Here is a 20,746-nt window from a genome sequence, read left to right on the forward strand (position 1 = left end):
GACAACCAAGCTCTTTGTTTACATGTTGCTGTAGGGCGTCCATGCTAGTCTGTTAGCTTGTGTGTTAGCTTGCGTGCTAGCCAAGCTCGGCGTTCAGGAAATACTTTTTAACGCGAGGCCACCTGGAGAGGGATTTATGCTCGTCTGTCTTGCTGTTTACATCAGGGGTCTCCAACTCTATTGACCTGGGGGCCACTGGATGCAGAAACTGGGTGAGACGGGGCCGCAAGAAAATATTTCTTTAAAAATCTAACATGCACTTTTTAATGAATTCACCTTCTATGAATGGCTTTCCCGCCCTAGCAACATATATATATATATATATATATATATATATATATATATATATATATATATATATATATATATATATATATCCATATCCATTTCCTACCGCTTATTCCCTTTCGGGGTCGCGGGGGCGCTGGCGCCTATCTCAGCTACAATCGGGCGGAAGGCGGGGTACACCCTGGACAAGTCGCCACCTCATCGCAGGGCCAACACAGATAGACAGACAACACTCACACTCACATTCACACACTAGGGCCAATTTAGTGTTGCCAATCAACCTATCCCCAGGTGCATGTCTTTGGAGGTGGGAGGAAGCCGGAGTACCCGGAGGGAACCCTGGCTCCCGTGTAATATTGTGGGGGTCAGGTCCATAGTGGATCCAACATAATAGTGAGAGTTCAGTCCATAGTGGATCCAACATAATAGTGAGAGTTCAGTCCATAGTGGATCCAACATCATAGTGAGAGTTCAGTCCATAGTGGATCTAACATAATAGTGAGAGTCCAGTCCATAGTGGATCCAACATAATAGTGAGAGTTCAGTCCATAGTGGATCTAACAATATTGTGAGAGTCAGGTCCATAGTGGATCCAACATAATAGTAAGAGTCCAGTCCATAGTGGATCTAACATAATAGTGAGAGTCCAGTCCATAGTGGATCTAACATAATAGTGAGAGTCCAGTCCATAGTGGATCTAACATAATAGTGTGAGTCCAGTCCATAGTGGATCTAACATAATAGTAAGAGTCCAGTCCATAGTGGATCTAACATAATAGTGAGAGTCCAGTCCATAGTGGATCTAACATAATAGTGTGAGTCCAGTCCATAGTGGATCTAACATAATAGTAAGAGTCCAGTCCATAGTGGATCTAACATAATAGTGAGAGTCCAGTCCATAGTGGATCTAACATAATAGTGTGAGTCCAGTCCATAGTGGATCTAACATAATAGTGAGAGTCCAGTCCATAGTGGATCTAACATAATAGTGAGAGTCCAGTCCATAGTGGATCTAACAATATTGTGAGAGTCAGGTCCATAGTGGATCCAACATAATAGTAAGAGTCCAGTCCATAGTGGATCTAACATAACAGTGAGAGTCCAGTCCATAGTGGATCCAACATAATAGTGAGAGTTCAGTCCATAGTGGATCTAACAGTATTGTGAGAGTCAGGTCCATAGTGGATCCAACATAATAGTAAGAGTCCAGTCCATAGTGGATCCAACATAACAGTGAGAGTCCAGTCCATAGTGGATCTAACATAATAGTGTGAGTCCAGTCCATAGTGGATCTAACATAATAGTGAGAGTCCAGTCCATAGTGGATCCAACATAATAGTGAGAGTCCAGTCCATAGTGTGTCTAACATAATAGTGAAAGTCCAGTCCATAGTGGATCTAACATAATAGTGTGAGTCCAGTCCATAGTGGATCTAACATAATAGTAAGAGTCCAGTCCATAGTGGATCTAACATAATAGTGAGAGTCCAGTCCATAGTGGATCTAACATAATAGTGTGAGTCCAGTCCATAGTGGATCTAACATAATAGTGAGAGTCCAGTCCATAGTGGATCTAACATAATAGTGTGAGTCCAGTCCATAGTGGATCTAACATAATAGTAAGAGTCCAGTCCATAGTGGATCTAACATAATAGTGAGAGTCCAGTCCATAGTGGATCTAACATAATAGTGTGAGTACAGTCCATAGTGGATCTAACATAATAGTAAGAGTCCAGTCCATAGTGGATCTAACATAATAGTGAGAGTCCAGTCCATAGTGGATCTAACATAATAGTGTGAGTCCAGTCCATAGTGGATCTAACATAATAGTGAGAGTCCAGTCCATAGTGGATCTAACATAATAGTGAGAGTCCAGTCCATAGTGGATCTAACATAATAGTGAGAGTTCAGTCCATAGTGGATCTAACAATATTGTGAGAGTCAGGTCCATAGTGGATCCAACATAATAGTAAGAGTCCAGTCCATAGTGGATCTAACATAACAGTAAGAGTCCAGTCCATAGTGGATCTAACATAATAGTGTGAGTCCAGTCCATAGTGGATCCAACATAATAGTGTGAGTCCAGTCCATAGTGGCTCTAACATAATAGTGAGAGTCCAGTCCATAGTGGATCTAACATTATAGTGAGAGTCCAGTCCATAGTGGGTCTAACATAATAGTGAAAGTCCAGTCCATAGTGGATCTAACATAATAGTGAGAGTCCAGTCCATAGTGGATCTAACATAATAGTGAGAGTCCAGTCCATAGTGGATCTAACAATATTGTGAGAGTCAGGTCCATAGTGGATCCAACATAATAGTAAGAGTCCAGTCCATAGTGGATCTAACATAACAGTGAGAGTCCAGTCCATAGTGGATCTAACATAATAGTGAGAGTTCAGTCCATAGTGGATCTAACAGTATTGTGAGAGTCAGGTCCATAGTGGATCCAACATAATAGTAAGAGTCCAGTCCATAGTGGATCTAACATAACAGTGAGAGTCCAGTCCATAGTGGATCTAACATAATAGTGTGAGTCCAGTCCATAGTGGATCTAACATAATAGTGAGAGTCCAGTCCATAGTGGATCCAACATAATAGTGAGAGTCCAGTCCATAGTGTGTCTAACATAATAGTGAAAGTCCAGTCCATAGTGGATCTAACATAATAGTGTGAGTCCAGTCCATAGTGGATCCAACATAATAGTAAGAGTCCAGTCCATAGTGGATCTAACATAATAGTGAGAGTCCAGTCCATAGTGGATCTAACATAATAGTGAGAGTCCAGTCCATAGTGGATCTAACATAATAGTGTGAGTCCAGTCCATAGCGGATCTAACATAATAGTGAGAGTCCAGTCCATAGTGGATCTAACATAATAGTGAGAGTCCAGTCCTTAGTGGCTCTAACATAATAGTGAGAGTCCAGTCCATAGTGGATCTAACATAATAGTGAGAGTCCAGTCCATAGTGGGGCCAGCAGGAGACCATCCTGAGTGGAGATGGGTCAGCACTGCAGAGATTGATTGATTGATTGATACTTTTATTAGTAGATTGCACATTTCAGTACATATTCCGTACAATTGACCACTAAATGGTAACACCCGAATAAGTTTTTCAACTTGTTTAAGTCGGGGTCCACGTTAATCAATTCATGGTACAAATATATACTATCAACATAATACAGTCATCACACAGGTTAATCATCATAGTATGTACATTGAATTATTTACATTATTTACAATCCGGGGGGTGGGATGAGGAGCTTTGGTTGATCAATCAATCAATCAATCAATCAATCAATCAATCAATCAATCAATCAATCAATGTTTACTTATATAGCCCTAAATCACTAGTGTCTCAAAGGGCTGCACAAACCACTACGACATCTTCGGTAGGCCCACATAAGGGCAAGGAAAACTCACACCCAGTGGGACGTCCGTGACAATGATGATTATGAGAACCTTGGAGAGGAGGAAAGCAATGGATGTCGATATCAGTACTTCAGTCATCAACAATTGCATCAACAGAGAAATGTGGACATTGAAACAGTGTAGGTCTTATTTAGTAGGATATGTACAGCCAGCAGAGAACATAGTGAGTTCACATAGCATAAGAACAAGTATATACATTAGAAATACATTTGAGTTGTTTATAATCTGGGGAGATGGGATGTGAATGGAGGAGGGTATTAGTAAAGTGTTGAAGTTGCCTGGAGGTGTTGTTTTAGAGCGGTTTTGAAGGAGGATAGAGATGCACTTACTTTTATACCTGTTGGGGGTGCATTCCACATTGATGTGGCATAGAAAGAGACGTCCCCGGGCGATGCACAGAGGAGCGGTCCACCCCGGGTAATAATAAATGAATTTCGAAACATTGCTTAAGAATGCTGCTTACTTAAAAAATAATAACATTCACCTTTCACTATTTGAGTAGCCTTTGTTCTGCCATTTGTGTACTGTCTAGTGATCTCTGAATCCGGGAACATTTCTTTCACGTCTTTGTTGAAAACATCTGCAAATGAGAGCGGGATGTTGCTTAGCCATCTTTGTCTCGGCATAAGTTACACCCTCGGGTCTCCATTTAGCAAGGTGGCCCACATATGCGCTCCTCTCCAAGGTTTTTCATAGTCACTGTCACCGACGTTTTTCCTTGCCTTTATGTGGGCTCTGTACCGAGGATTTCGTTGTGGTTTGTGCAGCCCTTTGAGACACTTGTGATTTAGGGCTATATAAATAAACATTGATTGCTTGATACTGGGCTGTGACCGGTGCTGCGTTGCCGCAGCCTTGTGCTTTTCTGACCATTCATTAGTGACTATATCCGTTCGGCCACCGTGTTCAATGGAGAAGTCCGATCTACAAAATTTGCAGGCAGCATACCCCTTCATCTTTGAGCTGTCCTGGATGGGGGATTAAAAAAAAGGTTCTGTAAATAAGTCTCTTTTCGTGTCTTTCTCGTCATTTTCAGGTATTAGTTGGATGTCAAAGTTGACCAACTTCTCTGTATATGGCTGCAACCTTCTACTATCCAGGTCAAAGGCGTATTTTAATTAATTAATTAACTTTTAGAGGCGATGCAGCAGCTCACCGACTCAATATGTCAAAAAAAGCAGCATAAGCTAGTTAGCTCTCTGTGATCACGGGGCCACTAAAAATAGTTTGTCTGCTTTAGAGCTTATGATAATAATATCGCTAGTACTTAGTTAATACTTAGGTCTTGAGCTGTAAATGGAGTATTGCTTTTGGATGTATTTTTAGAAGGTTTTCTGGGCACGATGGAGTACTTGCTTTGTTTTACGACTTTGAATACATACAAAAAGAGAGACACTTGTTCTTGACTTCTTGTTTCGCATAAAGATGGTAAATGATAAGCAAATCTCTAAAAAAAAAGGCAGTTCCCCTTTAAGTGGCTACAACAAAATCACATTAGCAAGGTATTATTGTACAATATTTGTAAATGATTAATAAACAAAATGTTATCTATATTTCCTGTTATATTTGATTTTGTTATGATAAATGTTAGTCCCATAAACCAGCCTCCGCTGCGTATGTAGTCACCTATATTTAACAACTTAACATAGCTTGACCTGCGTTGGATTTAGCGGGGCACTGTCTGATGCCAGGGGGGACACATGTGACATGCTTTTTTGCCGTACCAGAATATGATGCAGCGTATGTAGCACTTGGCTTCACTGTAACCACGGTGCGAGGCGAGGTAAGACCGTTGTTTCCTTTTGTTAATAAGATTACAATGAGATGCAGAGGTATATTTATGGCAATTTTACAGACAAATTATACTATTTTTATAATAATAGTATTTTACCGTGGAGGTGGGTAGCAAAGTATTTTCTTCTTCCTACGGGGGCGTAACAGAAAATAATTGAATAGCACTGATTTAGCTTGTTTTGCATTCACAAATGTGAAGATGAACAAAGTGGGCCCTGCATCCTTGAATTTGTCTTTTTGAAGCTATTATTAGAAAAAGCTTGGACAGTGTATGCCATAGAGCTGAATTGCGTATAAAGAAAAATGTTGTTATTGCGCTTCATTTGTTGACTTGTACCTTAATCATGCTAGTTCAGGAGTGTCAAACTCGTTTTCATTGAGGGCCACGTTGCAGTTTTGTCTGCCCTCAGAGGGCCGGCCGCTTGAAACATTAATAAAAGAAACATACATGTATAAGGATTAGCTGCATGACATTCTCACACGATTACCTATGCATTTGATTAGTAAATGTATATTTTACCTACACTGTAAGAAAAAAAACTGGATTTTGCGGTCGAAAAAATGGCAGATTTTTACCATAAAATTTACAGTAAACTATTTTACTATAAAATTCTGGTGGTTGAGCTGCCATTTTTTTGGTTGCTGTTTTCACAGTGTATTACTGTAAATGTAAAAACAGTGCCACAGTTTTTTTCTTACGGTAGGATTCTGAAGACAGAGCTGTTCTTAAAAATATATATATGTTGTCATGTTTACAGCGTACTATTTGATGGATAACTTGCTTTGAAATCATAAGGCTAAGTAGATATTTTTATCTATGATTTTACCCCAAAAATGTTTTGTTTTATGTACTTAACAGAAAAAGGTGAAATAAAATAAAGAACTAGTTTTATATTCTAGTTTCTTCAAAATAGCCCCCCTTTGCTCCGATTACTGCTCGACGAGCTTCAAGAGGGAGTCACCTGAAATGGTTTTCACTTCACAGGTGTGCTTGAAGCTCATCGAGAAAATGCCAAGAGTGTGCAAAGCAGTAATCAGAGCAAAGGGTGGCTCTTTTGAACAAACTAGAACAGGGGTAGGGAACCTATGGGTCTAGAGCCAGATGTGGCTCTTACGATGACTGCACCTGGCTCTCAGATAAATCTTAGCTGAGATTGCTTAACACGGTAAGTAATGAATAATTCCGCTTGTAACCACAGTGTCAAAAATAATGTTCAAAATTTTAAACATTTTCATGCATTTTAATCCATCCATCCGTTTCCTACCGCACCTGTTCAAGAAGTCGCATTATTGGTAAGAAGTATTTTATTTATTGTTGGTTAGCTTCAGAATAACAATGTTATTAAAAATAATAAGAGACTTGTTATACTCGGAAAATGTTGGTGTTGTTTGAAAATGCATGCATTTAGTTGGATTCAGTCTTAAAAAAATATTATGTGGCTCTCACGGTAATACTTTTTAAAATATTTGGCTTGTATGGCTCTCTCGGCCAAAAAGGTTCCCGACCCCTGAACTACAATATAAAACAGGTCTTCAGTTTTTTCACCTTTTATTGTGAAGTACACGTGTTCATTCATAGTTTTGATGCCTACATTGACAATTTTACAATGTAAATAGTCTTGGAAGTAAAGAAAACACATTGAATGTATATTGCGTCCTAATTGTCTGACTTTTCCTGATTGTTTCGTTTAGTATGCCTGCTGAACGTCGGCGCTCAATAAACATGGACGAGAAAGATGTGGCCTCCTTCAGTGCCAAGGACAAAGAGAAAGACAAAGATGGGGAGAGGAAACCAGCACCGCCGCGGGACAAAGCAAAAGACGAGGCCAAGATGAGCAGCAAAAAAGACGGCGGAAAAGACGAGAAGAGGAAGCGCGTGGAGGAGGAAAAGAAGAAGAAAGAGGAGAAGGAGCGAAGAAAGAAGGAGGAAGAGAAACAGAAAGCAGAGGAAGATCAGAAGCAGAAAGAAGAGGAGGAGAAGAAGCAGCAAGAGGAGCAGGAGAGGAAGCTTCAAGAGGAGGAGACCAAGAGGCAACGGGAGGAGGAAGCAGCTCTCCTGAAGTACGTGAATGAGCATCATATTTCCATGTATTTATAATAGCTTACTATTTTGAGTCAAATATTGTGACACTCAGAGAGAGCAGTAAAGATTGGCTCAAATATGTTGTCTTTTGCTCACAAGATTAAATGAATAAGATCTCCTCTTTGCAGAGAACAGGAAGAGGGCCATCATCTGCACCAGGAGGCCTGGGAGCGCCACCACACCAGGAAGGAACTGCGCAGCAGGAACCAGAATGCCCACGAGGCTCGGCCCGAAGAAGCCTTCTTCAGCCGACTGGACTCCAGTCTGAAAAAGAACACTGCCTTTGTCAAGAAGCTGCGCACGCTCACTGAACAGCAGCGCGACTCGCTCTCCAACGATTTTGCCTCCCTCAACCTGAGCAAGTACATCGGTGAGGCGGTAAGCTCCGTCGTGGAGGCCAAGCTGAAGATCTCGGACGTGGGCTGCTCCGTCCACCTGTGCTCCCTCTTCCATCAGCGGTACGCCGAGTTTGCTCCGCTACTTCTGCAGGCCTGGAAGAAGCACTTTGAGGCCAGGAAGGAAGACAAAGCGCCCAACGTAAGCAAGTTGCGCACAGACTTGCGTTTCTTGGCCGAGCTCACCATCGTGGGATTCTTCACCGACAAAGAGGGTCTGTCCCTCATATACGAGCAGCTGAAGAACATTATCAACACCGATCGCGAGACGCACACTCACGTGTCGGTGGTGATCAGCTTCTGTAAGCACTGTGGCGACGATATCGCCGGCCTGGTGCCCCGCAAGGTGAAGGTGGCTGCTGAGAAGTACAAGCTGACCTTTCCTCCCAGTGAGATCATCAACACGGAGAAGCAGCAGCCCTTCCAGAACCTTCTGCGGGAGTACTTCACATCCCTCACTAAACACCTGAAGAAGGATCACAGAGAGCTGCAGAACATTGAAAGGCAGAACAGGTGAGACCAGTTGTTCTTTTGTCCCACATTGAAGATTTTTAAAGGACCCCTCTAATGCTGACACCATTGGCACTTATTTCATAGGCAAGGCACGACAACTTTATTTATACAGCACATTTACAACAATTTTAAATTGAACCAAAGTGCTTCACAGGTTAAAAAGCATAGAGCGAAGAACAAAACAAAAACAAACAAAGAACATAAACAATGAATGAGATAAACAAGATAGTGCAAAAGCAATATGGTAAAAGGGGTTGAATAAAAAGCAAAAAATTAAAATAAATGAATTACAAAATAAAAAATTATAATAATAAAAGAGCGACAAATTGAAAAAAAAAAAAAACTAAAGTGAAGGGGGTGGGGGGACTAGAAATAGTGGGCGGACTCAGCTCAGGTCAAAGGCCAGCAAGAAGAGGTAGGTCTTAAGAAGGGTTTTGATAGTTTTCATTGTCCTGGACCTAAAAAATGTCTGCATGACAAATTCCCCTCCAAAATAGTCAGAATGGTGACTTGATGCTTCTTTCCTAAAGTCTTTAGCACGTTTGGAACGCCCACTTTTAGCTTCAAAATGTGGGCGAGTCTGCACCAACCTGCCAAAGCAGGTGTGCCCATTACATACATCGCGAGCTACCGGTCAATCGCAGAGGGTGTGTCAGTCAATCGCCAGCCAGGCATTGAAAAAAAATAGACCTAAAAATTAGCGATCACCAATTTTTTACCAAGACGTCACTTCCGTCACTTGATTGACATTCACGGTACCCGAAGGTCCTGTGAGATGACACCGGCTGCTGCGAGCTCATTATTAAGTAAAAATGACCAACAGGAAGGCGAGAAACACTTTTTATTTCAACAGACTCTCGCACCGTAGCTGCCGTCAAAACTCTAAAAAACACATTCACAGTTCTTATCTTCACAATAAAAGCGCTGTTTCATCTGCTGCTCAAAAATGAGAGAAAAACAAAATAAGCCGCTGAAATTATATTTTGTGTCCTCTTCTATTAATGTTTTCTACAAGATGTTAGGGCAAATGCTAAAGGAGCATGAAGAAATATGTGCTAAAGTGTTTATGGAATGGCAGGAAAGTGCGGAAAGGACAATTCTTTTATATGTATTATTTGAATGGCAGGAAAGGGCAAATCTTTTACATGTATAATTTTAATTAACCATATCCGTTTTGAAGTAATAATGAACCAGGGCGCCAAAAACATGTAATCAAGACATCAAAATAATAGTTTTACATGCCTTTAGCTACACTGTCTAGTCTATGTGAGGAAATGCACTCCAGTTTTGTAGAAAAGAACAATAATAGTAACACAAAATTTTGTCTTTTAAAAACAACAAAAATATATAACATATATAACATACATAAGTGTGTGCGTTTTATATATAGTTGACGCAGGGGTAAATATTGCTTTGTTTTTAGCTGAGACCAGGGATCTTCGGCTTGGAATTATTCCATGTATATAATATATGAGCCTGACACACTTGTGAATTTGGAATCATTTCATCAATCACAGTTGACGTTATTAAGGGATATATACTGTTTTAGCCTTGACGGAGCTATTGATTTATACAACTTTACATGAGATGCCAAGGCACTTCCTGCACTTTTGTTTTTTTTGTTTGTTTTTAATTACTTGTTTTTTGAATAAACATGCTACAGGCTTTTACACAAAGTTAAGTGGTGGAGTTTGTTACAGTATTATTCTGAATTTTTATATGTACAATACACACCAAAAGTTTGGACACACCTTTTTTTCCAATGCGTTTTCTTTATTGTTATGACTATTTACATTGTAGATTATCACTGACGGCATCAAAACTATGAATGAACACATGTGGAGTTATGTATTTAACAAAAAAAGGTGAAATAACTTAAAATATGTTTTATATTCTAGTTTCTTCAAAACAGCCACCCTTTGCTCTGATTACTGCTTTGCACACCCTTGGCATTCTCTTGATGAGCTTCAAGAGGTAGTCACCTGAAATGGTTTTCACTGCACAGGTGTCATAGTTCAATGCCTTCAGTGACAATCTACAATGTAAATAGTCATGAAAATAAAGAAAACGCATTGAAATGGTAAGGTGTCTACAAATATTTGGCCTGTACTGTATGTCAATATTTCACTTAGATAGATAGATATTGGCTCCAAATATCAGTTATATCAGCCTCATTCACTAGTTATAATCGCCCTTAAAATAACATATCAGTTGATCTAAAGTTCCCAGTAGTTATTTATTTACTAATTCCTTAAAAACAAATTGGTATTACTTCTAGATTTATTTTGAGGAGCAAAAATACATAAAGATAACTAGTTAGTGAAATTTCAGTCATCAGGGCACTATGGATACATTAAGATAAATGTAACTTCCTGTGCTCTTCAGGCGCATCTTACATTCCAAAGGGGAGCTGAGTGAAGACCGCCACAAACAGTACGAGGAGTTTGCAACCTCCTATCAGAAGCTTTTGGCCAACACTCAGTCGTTGGCTGATCTGCTGGATGAAAACATGCCAGAGTTACCTCAGGACAAGACCGTGCAGGAAGGTCAGTCTGCTTTTCTACACCTAATCCGCGCTCAGCCTCAACTGACATATATCTACGTGCTGCCGTGTTTTTCTCTCAGAGCACGGTCCTGGCATTGACATTTTCACCCCTGGTAAGCCGGGAGAGTACGACCTGGAAGGTGGGATCTGGGAAGACGAAGACGCTCGGAACTTCTATGAGAACCTGGTGGACCTGAAGGCTTTTGTTCCCGCCATCCTCTTCAAGGACAACGAGAAGGGTGGCCAGGCCAAGGACAAGGATGATGCCAAAGGTGTGTTTTGAATGTACAACTGTCAAAGTGGGCTCACTCATCCTGATCATCTTGATGCTGTCTGTGTCAGACGGCAAGGAGGCCCCCAGCACCACGGAGGAGCTGGAGCTGGAACTGGAGGCTCTGGATATCGCAGATGAGCCTCTAGAACTAGAGGGAGCCGATGAAGCAGAGAGTGAAGAACTGGCCAAAAAGCTGATGGATGAGCAGGGTGAATTTACACAAACATTTTTCATCATCTTAGCTTTTAAGATACAGTATACTTAATATGATCTTATTGATGTTTTCTTAGAGCAAGAGGATGAGGAGGCCAACACCGGATCTCACTTGAAGCTGATTGTGGACGCCTTCATCCAGCAGCTTCCTAACTGTGTGAACCGTGACCTCATCGACAAGGTGACCAGAAGCAACCTAAGAGTAATACCTCGGTTTCTGTTAGTAATCTGCCTCAAAATGTCAAAAGAAAACCAAAGCAATTTTTACATAAAAAGATTTTGATTATCGTTCCAGCCAACCAAATATTGGAAGACAAAACACATTCATAGAGAATACTCATAGTTTTCAGGCATGTGAATTTTCCGCTTTTTTTAACATTAATTTTCACGTCAAAATATAACTTTTTTTTACTAAAATATCAATAGAAATGTCATATAAACAAAATGTGTTCAACGCTCGACTCAGCCGCAGGTACTCGCTGTTCCGCTTGCCTACATGCCGCCCTGAGGTGCAGGGCGGAGAGACGGTCAGGAGCACCGAAAAAAGCTCACTATTGAGCGACTAATCTAGTTAGCTTAGCTCAGGGATGTCATGGTTTTCATTGAGGGCCACATGGCAGTCAAAGGCCAGTTATGGCGGCCATCGGAGGGAGGGTTGTTTGTAACAGCGAATAATAGATGAATTTGCCTCTGGATTTCATTATTAATTATATGTAAAAAAAAATAAGTAGACTGTCAATTTTACAGTAAAAACTTTACATTTACAACATTTTACTGTAAAATATAGTGTTTTTTAAATTTCTTGCAACTTTTCAGAGTAAATAGAAAAACAGTACCACTGTTTTTTGGGGAGGTTTTTACAGAAAGAGCTGGAAGCTTAGTTGCCAGAATTTTTCTGTTAAATTTACATTGTTTTTTTCCAACATTATCAATCAATCAATCAATGTTTATTTATATAGCCCTAAATCACAAGTGTCTCAAAGGGCTGCAAAAACCACTACGACATCCTCGGTACAAAGCCCACATAAGGGCAAGGAAAAACTCACCCCAGTGGGTCGTCGGTGACAGTGACAATGATGACTATGAGAAAGCTTGGAGAGGGCAACCCCCCACCCAGGGGAGACCGAAAGCAATGGATGTCTAACGGGTCTAACATGATATTGTGAAAGTCCAGTCCATAGTGGATCCAACATAACGGTGAAAGTCCAGTCCAAAGTGGATCCAATATAGCAGCAAGAGTCACGTCCATAGTGGAGCCAGTAGGAAACCATCCCAAGCGGAGGCGGATCAGCAGCGCAAAGATGTCCCCAACCGATGCACAGGCGAGCGGTCCATCCTGGGTCCCGAATCTGGACAGCCAGTACTTCATACATGGCCACCAGACCTGTGTCCCCCCCAGCCCCTCTCCATAACATTAACAAATTGTTAATGGAAAAACAGTCCAAGCTATTTTCTTAGTCTGGCAACTTAGCTGCCAGTTTTTTTCTACTATAAAGACACATGTACAGTCTTTCCATTTACAGTTATAAATACACTGTTAAAAATAACAGATTTTACAGTCAAAAACTGGCAGCTCAGTCAACAGAATTGTAACGCAAAAAACAGTACTATTTTTTTTCAATTTACAGTATTATGCTGTAAAGAACAACGTAAAATGTATTGTCATTTTTGATTAATTTGATGGGTAGTTTGCTGTGAAGTTAAGCTTTTTTTGGGACAAAAAATGTTTGGAAAATATGATAATATACTGTAATATTTGTTGCAATATTAAATACTATTAAAGTTTAAATTATATTATAATGTATATGTAAAATACATATTTTTTCTGTAACAATGAAAAAAATCCATTGCATTTAGTGAGAAAATAATAAGTACTTTATTGAAATATAATTTCCAGGTATTTGTGGGCCAGATAAAATGATGTCCCGGGCCAGATCTGGCCCCCGGGCCTTGAGTTTGACACCTGTGGCTTAGTTACTGACGCCTGTCAACTTTACTGCCAATCATATTTTGATGAATATAATCTGAACACTGTTAGTTCTGAACCAGTTGTAGTTCCAGACTCTTTTTAGTAGCCAGCAAGAAGGTATATTTTTGACGTGACAAATTGTACACAGAGGTCACAACACCTGAAGTATATTACCCAGAGGGGCGTGGCTACAGAATCGAGTTGCCAAGTGGGAAACATTTTCTGAGTTCTTTGCATGAATGTTACAAAATGTCACATTACATTTTTATCAATCAATCAATCTCTCGCTGCTGTGTTGGATCCGCTTTGAACTGGACTCTCGCGACTGCGTTGGATCCATTATGGATTGAACTTTCACAGTATCATGTTAGACCCGCTCGACATCCATTGCTTTCCTCCTCTCCAAGGTTCTCATAGTCATCATTGTCACCGACGTCCCACTGGGTCATTATTGTCACCGATGTCCCACTGGGTGTGAGTTTTCCTTGCCCTTATGTGGGCCTACCGAGGATGTCGTAGTGGTTTGTGCAGCCCTTTGAGACACTAGTGATTTAGGGCTATATAAGTAAACATTGATTGATTGATTACATTTTTAACTATGTTAATGTTAGCAAATGACCTACTAAAAAATAGATGGGACAGGTAAGTGTCAAAAAGACAGCCAAAAGATGATAATTAATCTAAAGGTTAATATAGTGTAGTAATGCACCTAATTTTAAGAAATGTAGCAAAAAGTGCTGGCACACACAACTTTATTTGGCCCAACGATGGATTACTTTGCATTTGTGGCATGACTGAGTTAGTTAGCTAAGAACTCCGAGTCAACAAGTGATGATGGGGTGTTTGTGGGTGGAGTAGAGAAACTAGTGATGATGGGGTGTTTGTGGGTGGAGTAGAGAAACCAGTGATGATGGGGTGTTTGTGGGTGGAGTAGAGATCATGGAGGTTTGTAATGAAGACACGTCAATGATACTTTAGATCAGTTGCGTTCATCATCTTTAATTATCAGTAGAAAGCGCTAACTCCTACCTGCTGACAGGTTCGGCTGTCACTTCAGTTTTCATCAGAGTCGTTCGTTTCTTTCGTTGTGTAACCTGTCTAAAAAAAAAATACAGCAATATCTGTTCTTTGCCCTTGTGCTTCTGACAATCGGTGGTGTCCCAGGTGTGAGAAAAGCATATATGCACCCTATCAAACTTCCAAAATACACAAGAAAAACCTGCAAGACATTACCACAGCCGGCACTAGAACTATGAAATATTCATATCACAATAGGACTTTTTATTATGCACAAAAAACCCTGTAGATGTTACTTTGCACTAGGGTTGTCCCGGTACCAATAATTTGGTACCGGTAACAAACTGTATAGCGATACTTTTCGATACTTTTCAAAAAGAAGGGAACTGCAAAAAAAGTCAACATTGGCTTTATTTTAACAGAAAATCTTACAGTACAATAAACATCCATCCAATTTCTACCACTTATTCCCTTTGGGTGCTTATGTTTCCTATTGCACTCAAAGAACAATTTTAGAAAGTTTAAATATAGATTAAAGGGAATTAAAGACATTGGGATTTTCATGTTGCACACAAAGAACAATTTACAATTTTCCATATTACATATAGTCTGCCATAATCAAGGATTAGGTTAGAATATAATAAAAAGCTTTATTGACATTACATTAAATGCTTAATGATTTATGGTTGCCACTCATGGTCTCTGCTTTAAGATAGAATACAATACAATTATTAGTAAGTACTAAAAACAAAACTATGGATAAATGTACACAGATAAGCCATGTAATAGGTAAAACACATTTGGTAAAGATAAAACACAAATTGAGGCAATTTGTTACAAAATTCAGTCATTTCACTTGCATTAGTTGATGTTAGAAGGGTCTTGACTGAGCTAGTATTTGGCATCAATTCAAGCAGCTGTGTGCACATCTATTATCCACATGTGCACAACGGAGGGTTGGTGCTAGCAGGGTGTATAATGTAGCCTGGAATAGTCAGGGTTGCATGGGATTCTGGGTATCTATGGTGCGTTTATGTTGTGTTACAGTGCGGATGTTTTCCCAAAATGTGTTTGTCATTCTTGTTTGGTGTGGGTTCACAGTGTGGCGCATATTTGTAACAGTGTTAAAGTTGTTTAAACTGGCACCCTCAGTGTGACCTGTATGGCTGTTGAACAAGAATGCCTTGCAGTCGCGTATGTGTGTCTGCAGAAGCCACATACATCACCTGACCTGACTGGTTAGCGGGTTGTACAAGTTATGGAGGGCACTAAAGACAGTGCCTTTGCAGCACGCATGTTGATTGGGTATTACTCAGCAGACGTCCGAGGGAATAGTCACTCTGTAACCTGCGAGTCTCCCGGACAAATCGGGAGGAATTGTGTGTGTGATGCTAATAAGGGGCTTTCATATAAAACTCACTGGCGGAAGCGCACTAACATCAAATCTTCATACTTAATTGCGGGCTGCGTGTCTGAGACCCCTGGTTTATACATAGCACAAAGCAAAAAAACCTCTGTATACAGTGTTATTTCAATATAAATTTCAAGAGTCTTGTGGCTCCCATTATTTTCTTTATTTTGTGAAACAGGTCACAATGGCTCTTTGAGTGGTAAAGGTTGCCGACCCCAGCAGCAGAAGAATGAACAGGTCCAGTTGTGTCCTGGAAAACTAAAAATAAAGCAGAATGTTACAAATCGGCGGCATTGTTACCTGTGACTATTTCAACTCCTTGTGCAGATCTGAATGCTTATTATTGAAATATTTACCTAAGTTTGAAGCAAAGCTGGTAATACTAATCACCACATTTATGGCGAGGCATTTTTTAAAGCAAAACTTGAAGTGCGGCGCTTCCTTGTTTACAGCGTCACCCTTATCGTTAGTTTTGAAGCCCAAACACCTCCATATTGCGCTCCTTGCACCCTCTTTATTAACCAGTAGAATTGTCGTTTTTTGCATGAGAATTGTTTACGCATTTTGACACACTCAACATCATGCGCCTCGGCTCTATAGTCACCGCCGTAGATAAAAAAACGATACCGGTACTTATCCAAGGCAGTATACAGGACTTTCTCAGAAAATTTGAATATTGTGATAAAGTCCTTTATTTTCTGTAATGCAACTAAAAACATGAAAAAGTCATACATTGTGGAATATGAAATCATCATCTTCATAGAGCTTTTCAACAGCTGGAAGCATGTAGTGCTTCCATCTGCATGTAGTGCTTCACACTGGATTTCAAGCAACTTGGATTTTGCTCTTCTCCAGCCTTCCTCAAGACTCTAGCGCCTTGACTTCCAAATGGAAGTGTGAAGTTCCCACAGTCAGCAATGGTTTGGGTAGCCTTGTCAGCTGCTGGTGTTGGTCCACTGTGTTTCATCAAGTCCAGAGTCAATGCTGGTGTGTACCAAGAGATTTTATAGCACTACATGCCACCATCTGTTGAAAAGCTCTATTGAGATGAATATTTCATTTTCCAGCATGATCTGGCATCTGGCCACAGTGCCAAAACCGCCAGTAACTGGTGTACTGACCATGGCATTACTGTCCTCGATTGGCCTGCCAACTCCCCTGACCTGAACCTCATAGAGAATTTGTGGGTTTTGTGAAGAAGAAGCTGAAACACACCAGAACCAATAATGCAAATGAGCTAAAGGCCACTATTGAAGCATCCTGGGCATCCATAACACCTCAGCAATACCACAGGCTGATTGCCTCCATGCCACGCCGCATTGATGCAGTAATCCGTGCAAAAGGATTCCCAACCAAGTACTGAGTGCATTAATTGACATTTTCAAATGTTTATTTTGTTTTGCTGTATGTAAATCTGTTTTTTTACTTGGTCTGAGGAAATATTCACATTTTTTGAGATAGCATTTTTGAAGTTTTCTTAAGCTTTATGCCATAATCAGCAATATCAAAATAATAAAAGGCTTGCAATATTTCAGTTGATATGTAATGAATCCAGAATGTATGATATTTTCATGTTTGTAGTTGCATTACAGAAAATAAAGGCCTTTATCACAATATTTTCATTTTCTGAAACAGTCCTGTAGTACCGATTTCAATCCATTAGTTTCGTGGTACTTTATTAGTACTGGTATGTCTTAGAACCCTACTTTGCACATTGTAACTGAAAGACCATTGAACAGCTGCACAAACCTGACCATTGATGACATTTCCACCAAACATTTAATTTCCAAATAATCAGAGAGTGTTCTTTCGTTTAATAAGTTCCAAATCCTATGAAAAGTAGAGCATTCGTTTCTACACAGATGCACCCTGTGTCACGCAGAGAAGAAATTCTATTTTTGAGCACATTGTCAACTCTTGCAGGCCGCCATGGACTTCTGCATGAACATGAACACCAAATCCAACAGGAGAAAGCTGGTGCGAGCACTCTTCACTGTGCCCAGGCAGAGGTAATTTCTCCCAAGTTGATGAGTGTGTTGTGCTTTTTCCAATCATTCCACTGCTAGGACACGAAAGGGGTACAAACACATTCATGTTGATATGCTGCATTGTTTCCCACAGGACTGGGTTTCCTGGTCATTGTGTCATTTGCATATATGGCCATGGATGCATAATCACTGAGGCAAACATTTTTAGTTAAAGTATTAGATGTGGTAAAATTATCCTCTGCATTTGACTCATCCCCTTGTTCCACCCACTGGGAGGTGAGGGAAGCAGTGAGCAGCAGCGGTGGCTGCGCTCAGGAATCATTTTGGTGATTTAACCCCCAATTCCAAGCCTTGATGCTCAGTGCCAAGCAGTGGGTCCCATTTTTATAGTCTTTGGTATGACTCGGCCGGGGTTTGAACTCACGACCTACCGATCTCAGGGCGGACACTCTAACTACAAGGCCACTGAGCAGGTCTTGGCGAAATAAACAAGTACAATATCTTACCATGCTGTCTTCAAATAGAATAAACACAACACCTACATCTTATATGCATAAGAAGTGAATATTTGCATAATATATGGAAGCAAATTACAGAGGGATTAATACTTAGCAAATAATACTTAAAGTGTAGTCTTCAATCAGCATTCGCGGGTTAGCTATCATAGTTCAGCAGTCAAATGCATCATGAAACATCATATAGGTATAATTAGTTTCCACTAAACTTTTTGATTTGTTTTAAAATCAGAGTTTAAGGTTTTAACCAACTTCGGTTGCTAGTCAGCACACCGAGCAGCAGACTGGCCTTGTACAAAGTTAGCGGTCAATATATGTTTCCACAGAGTTTGGTGTCAATATGCTTGTGAGTAGAAATGCATTTTCTGTTTTATGCCAAAAAGAATTTCCCCAATAAAAATGTGTACAAGGTAAAAATGATCGCAATGGTAATTTCTAGGGGTGTGGGAAAAATTGATTTGAATTTGAATCGCGATTCTCACGTTGTGCAATTCAGAATCGATTCTCATTTTTAAAAAAATCGATTTTTTTATATATTTATTTTTATTCTTTTTTTTTATCAATCCAACAAAACAATACACCGCAATACCATAACAATGCAATCCAATTCCAAAACCAAACCTGACCCAGCAACACTCAGAACTGCAACAAACAAAGCAATTGAGAGTAGACACAAACACGACACAGAACAAACCAAAAGTAGTGAAACAAAAATCAATACTATCAACAACAGTATCAATATTAGTTATGATTTCAGCATAGCAGTGATTAAAAAGCCCTCATTGACATTATCATTAGACATTTATGATAATAATCAAAAAGAACAATAGTGTCACAGTGGCTTACACTTGCATGGCATCTCATAAGCTTGACAACACACTGTGTCCAATGTTTTCACAAAGATAAGTCATATTTTTGGTTCGTTTAATAGTTAAAACAAATTTACATTATTGCAATCGGTTGATAAAAAATTGTCCTTTACAATTATGAAAGCTTTTTACAAAAATCTACCAGTCTGTTAGCATGTCAGCAGACTGGGGTAGATCCTGCTGAAATCCTATGTATTGAATGAATAGAGAATCCTTTTAAATCGGGAAAAAATTTGTTTTTGAATCGAGAATCGGGATACTAAACAGTGTTTGACTTACAAAGTTCAGGACAGACTCCTAATGCAGATTTTAGAAAAAGGCACTGCTTACCTTGATTTATATGTTGGCCAAGTGAGTCTGTCCGGAAGATTGCAAGAGCAGTCCAATGTTCAGCGTGTCATCCCGGACGATCCCCCAATTGTTGCGTTTGGACCCGGTCTTCCCACCCCTCAAGTTTTTTGTATGACACATAAGCTGGTTATAAATGAATCCCTGAGACAGAGCTGCTCATTTTGATATTTTATTACCAAAGCCTTGTGAGATCAATCTAGACACAACCTTTCAATCGCATTGCCCAAATTGATCTAATTCTACTCTCCAAGTGTCGCCTCTTACTCTCCCTCTCACCGGCTGCCCCTTCTTCTCCTCTCCCCCTCCTCCTTGCCTCGGACAGTTGAGATAAGAAAAGAATGTTATGATCTCTCGCTACATTCCAACTATCAAGGCCTACGCATGGCCCACACTTAGCAATTCTAAAATATAACATGGATTTAAAAAGATATCTATCTCCTTCAGTACCGTGATACTTTATTGGTACCGGTATACCATACAACCCTCGCTCATACCAAGCTATATTTGTCCATTTGACACAATTGTTTTGCATGTAGAGTACAGGCCAAAAGATTGGACACACCTTCTCATTCAATGCTTTGTCTTTATTTTCATGAGTGCTTACATTGTAGATTGTCACTGAAGGCATCAAAACTATGAATGAACACATGTGGAGTTATGTATCTAAGAAAAAAAGGTAAAATAACTGGAAAAAAAAAGTATATTCTACTTTCTTCAAAATAGCCACCCTTTGCTCTGATTACTTTTTTTCACACTCTTGGCATTCTCTCCATGAGCTTCAAGAGGTAGTCACCTGAAATGTTTTTTCAGTAACTTTATTGTACAGACTATTAATAAATAGGTTTGACATTTTTTCAGCTTTAATTCAAAGTACTCTTTATTCCAACGTTCAAAGAAGGCAGAATAATATATGTCAATAAACCAGAGGCGTACAAAGTGCTGCCATTGTTACATTGTAGTAATAAAATAAGCAGCAACAATTAATAAATACAGCAAAACAAAATCATGTAATAAGAAAAAGATATGTTGACACTAACAACACAGGTTAGTCTTTAAATGATTGTATAACATTTTTTTTGCCTTCACAAAAA

At 39.8% G+C, this 20,746-nt stretch overlaps 1 protein-coding gene across 7 annotated transcripts in view; it reads left to right on the forward strand.

The window, feature by feature from the left end:
- The window catches only part of upf2 (UPF2 regulator of nonsense mediated mRNA decay), a 56,117-nt gene that overhangs the window by 2,563 nt on the left and 32,808 nt on the right, over positions 1 to 20,746 (forward strand). For 6 of the 7 annotated variants that reach the window (XM_061914335.1, XM_061914334.1, XM_061914332.1 and 3 more), the window contains exons 2-8: positions 7,205 to 7,573; positions 7,724 to 8,503; positions 10,889 to 11,049; positions 11,129 to 11,320; positions 11,391 to 11,531; positions 11,613 to 11,716; positions 17,856 to 17,941. In XM_061914335.1, the coding sequence (XP_061770319.1) occupies positions 7,206 to 7,573; positions 7,724 to 8,503; positions 10,889 to 11,049; positions 11,129 to 11,320; positions 11,391 to 11,531; positions 11,613 to 11,716; positions 17,856 to 17,941 (1,832 nt within the window). In that variant the 5' untranslated portion in view covers position 7,205. Of the gene's footprint in view, positions 1 to 188; positions 213 to 7,204; positions 7,574 to 7,723; positions 8,504 to 10,888; positions 11,050 to 11,128; positions 11,321 to 11,390; positions 11,532 to 11,612; positions 11,717 to 17,855; positions 17,942 to 20,746 lie in introns of those variants that run through there. The other variant, XM_061914336.1, reaches the window with a different exon arrangement.

The sequence above is a fragment of the Nerophis ophidion genome, linkage group LG10 (assembly GCF_033978795.1).
Source record: "Nerophis ophidion isolate RoL-2023_Sa linkage group LG10, RoL_Noph_v1.0, whole genome shotgun sequence".
Lineage (NCBI taxonomy): Eukaryota > Metazoa > Chordata > Actinopteri > Syngnathiformes > Syngnathidae > Nerophis > Nerophis ophidion.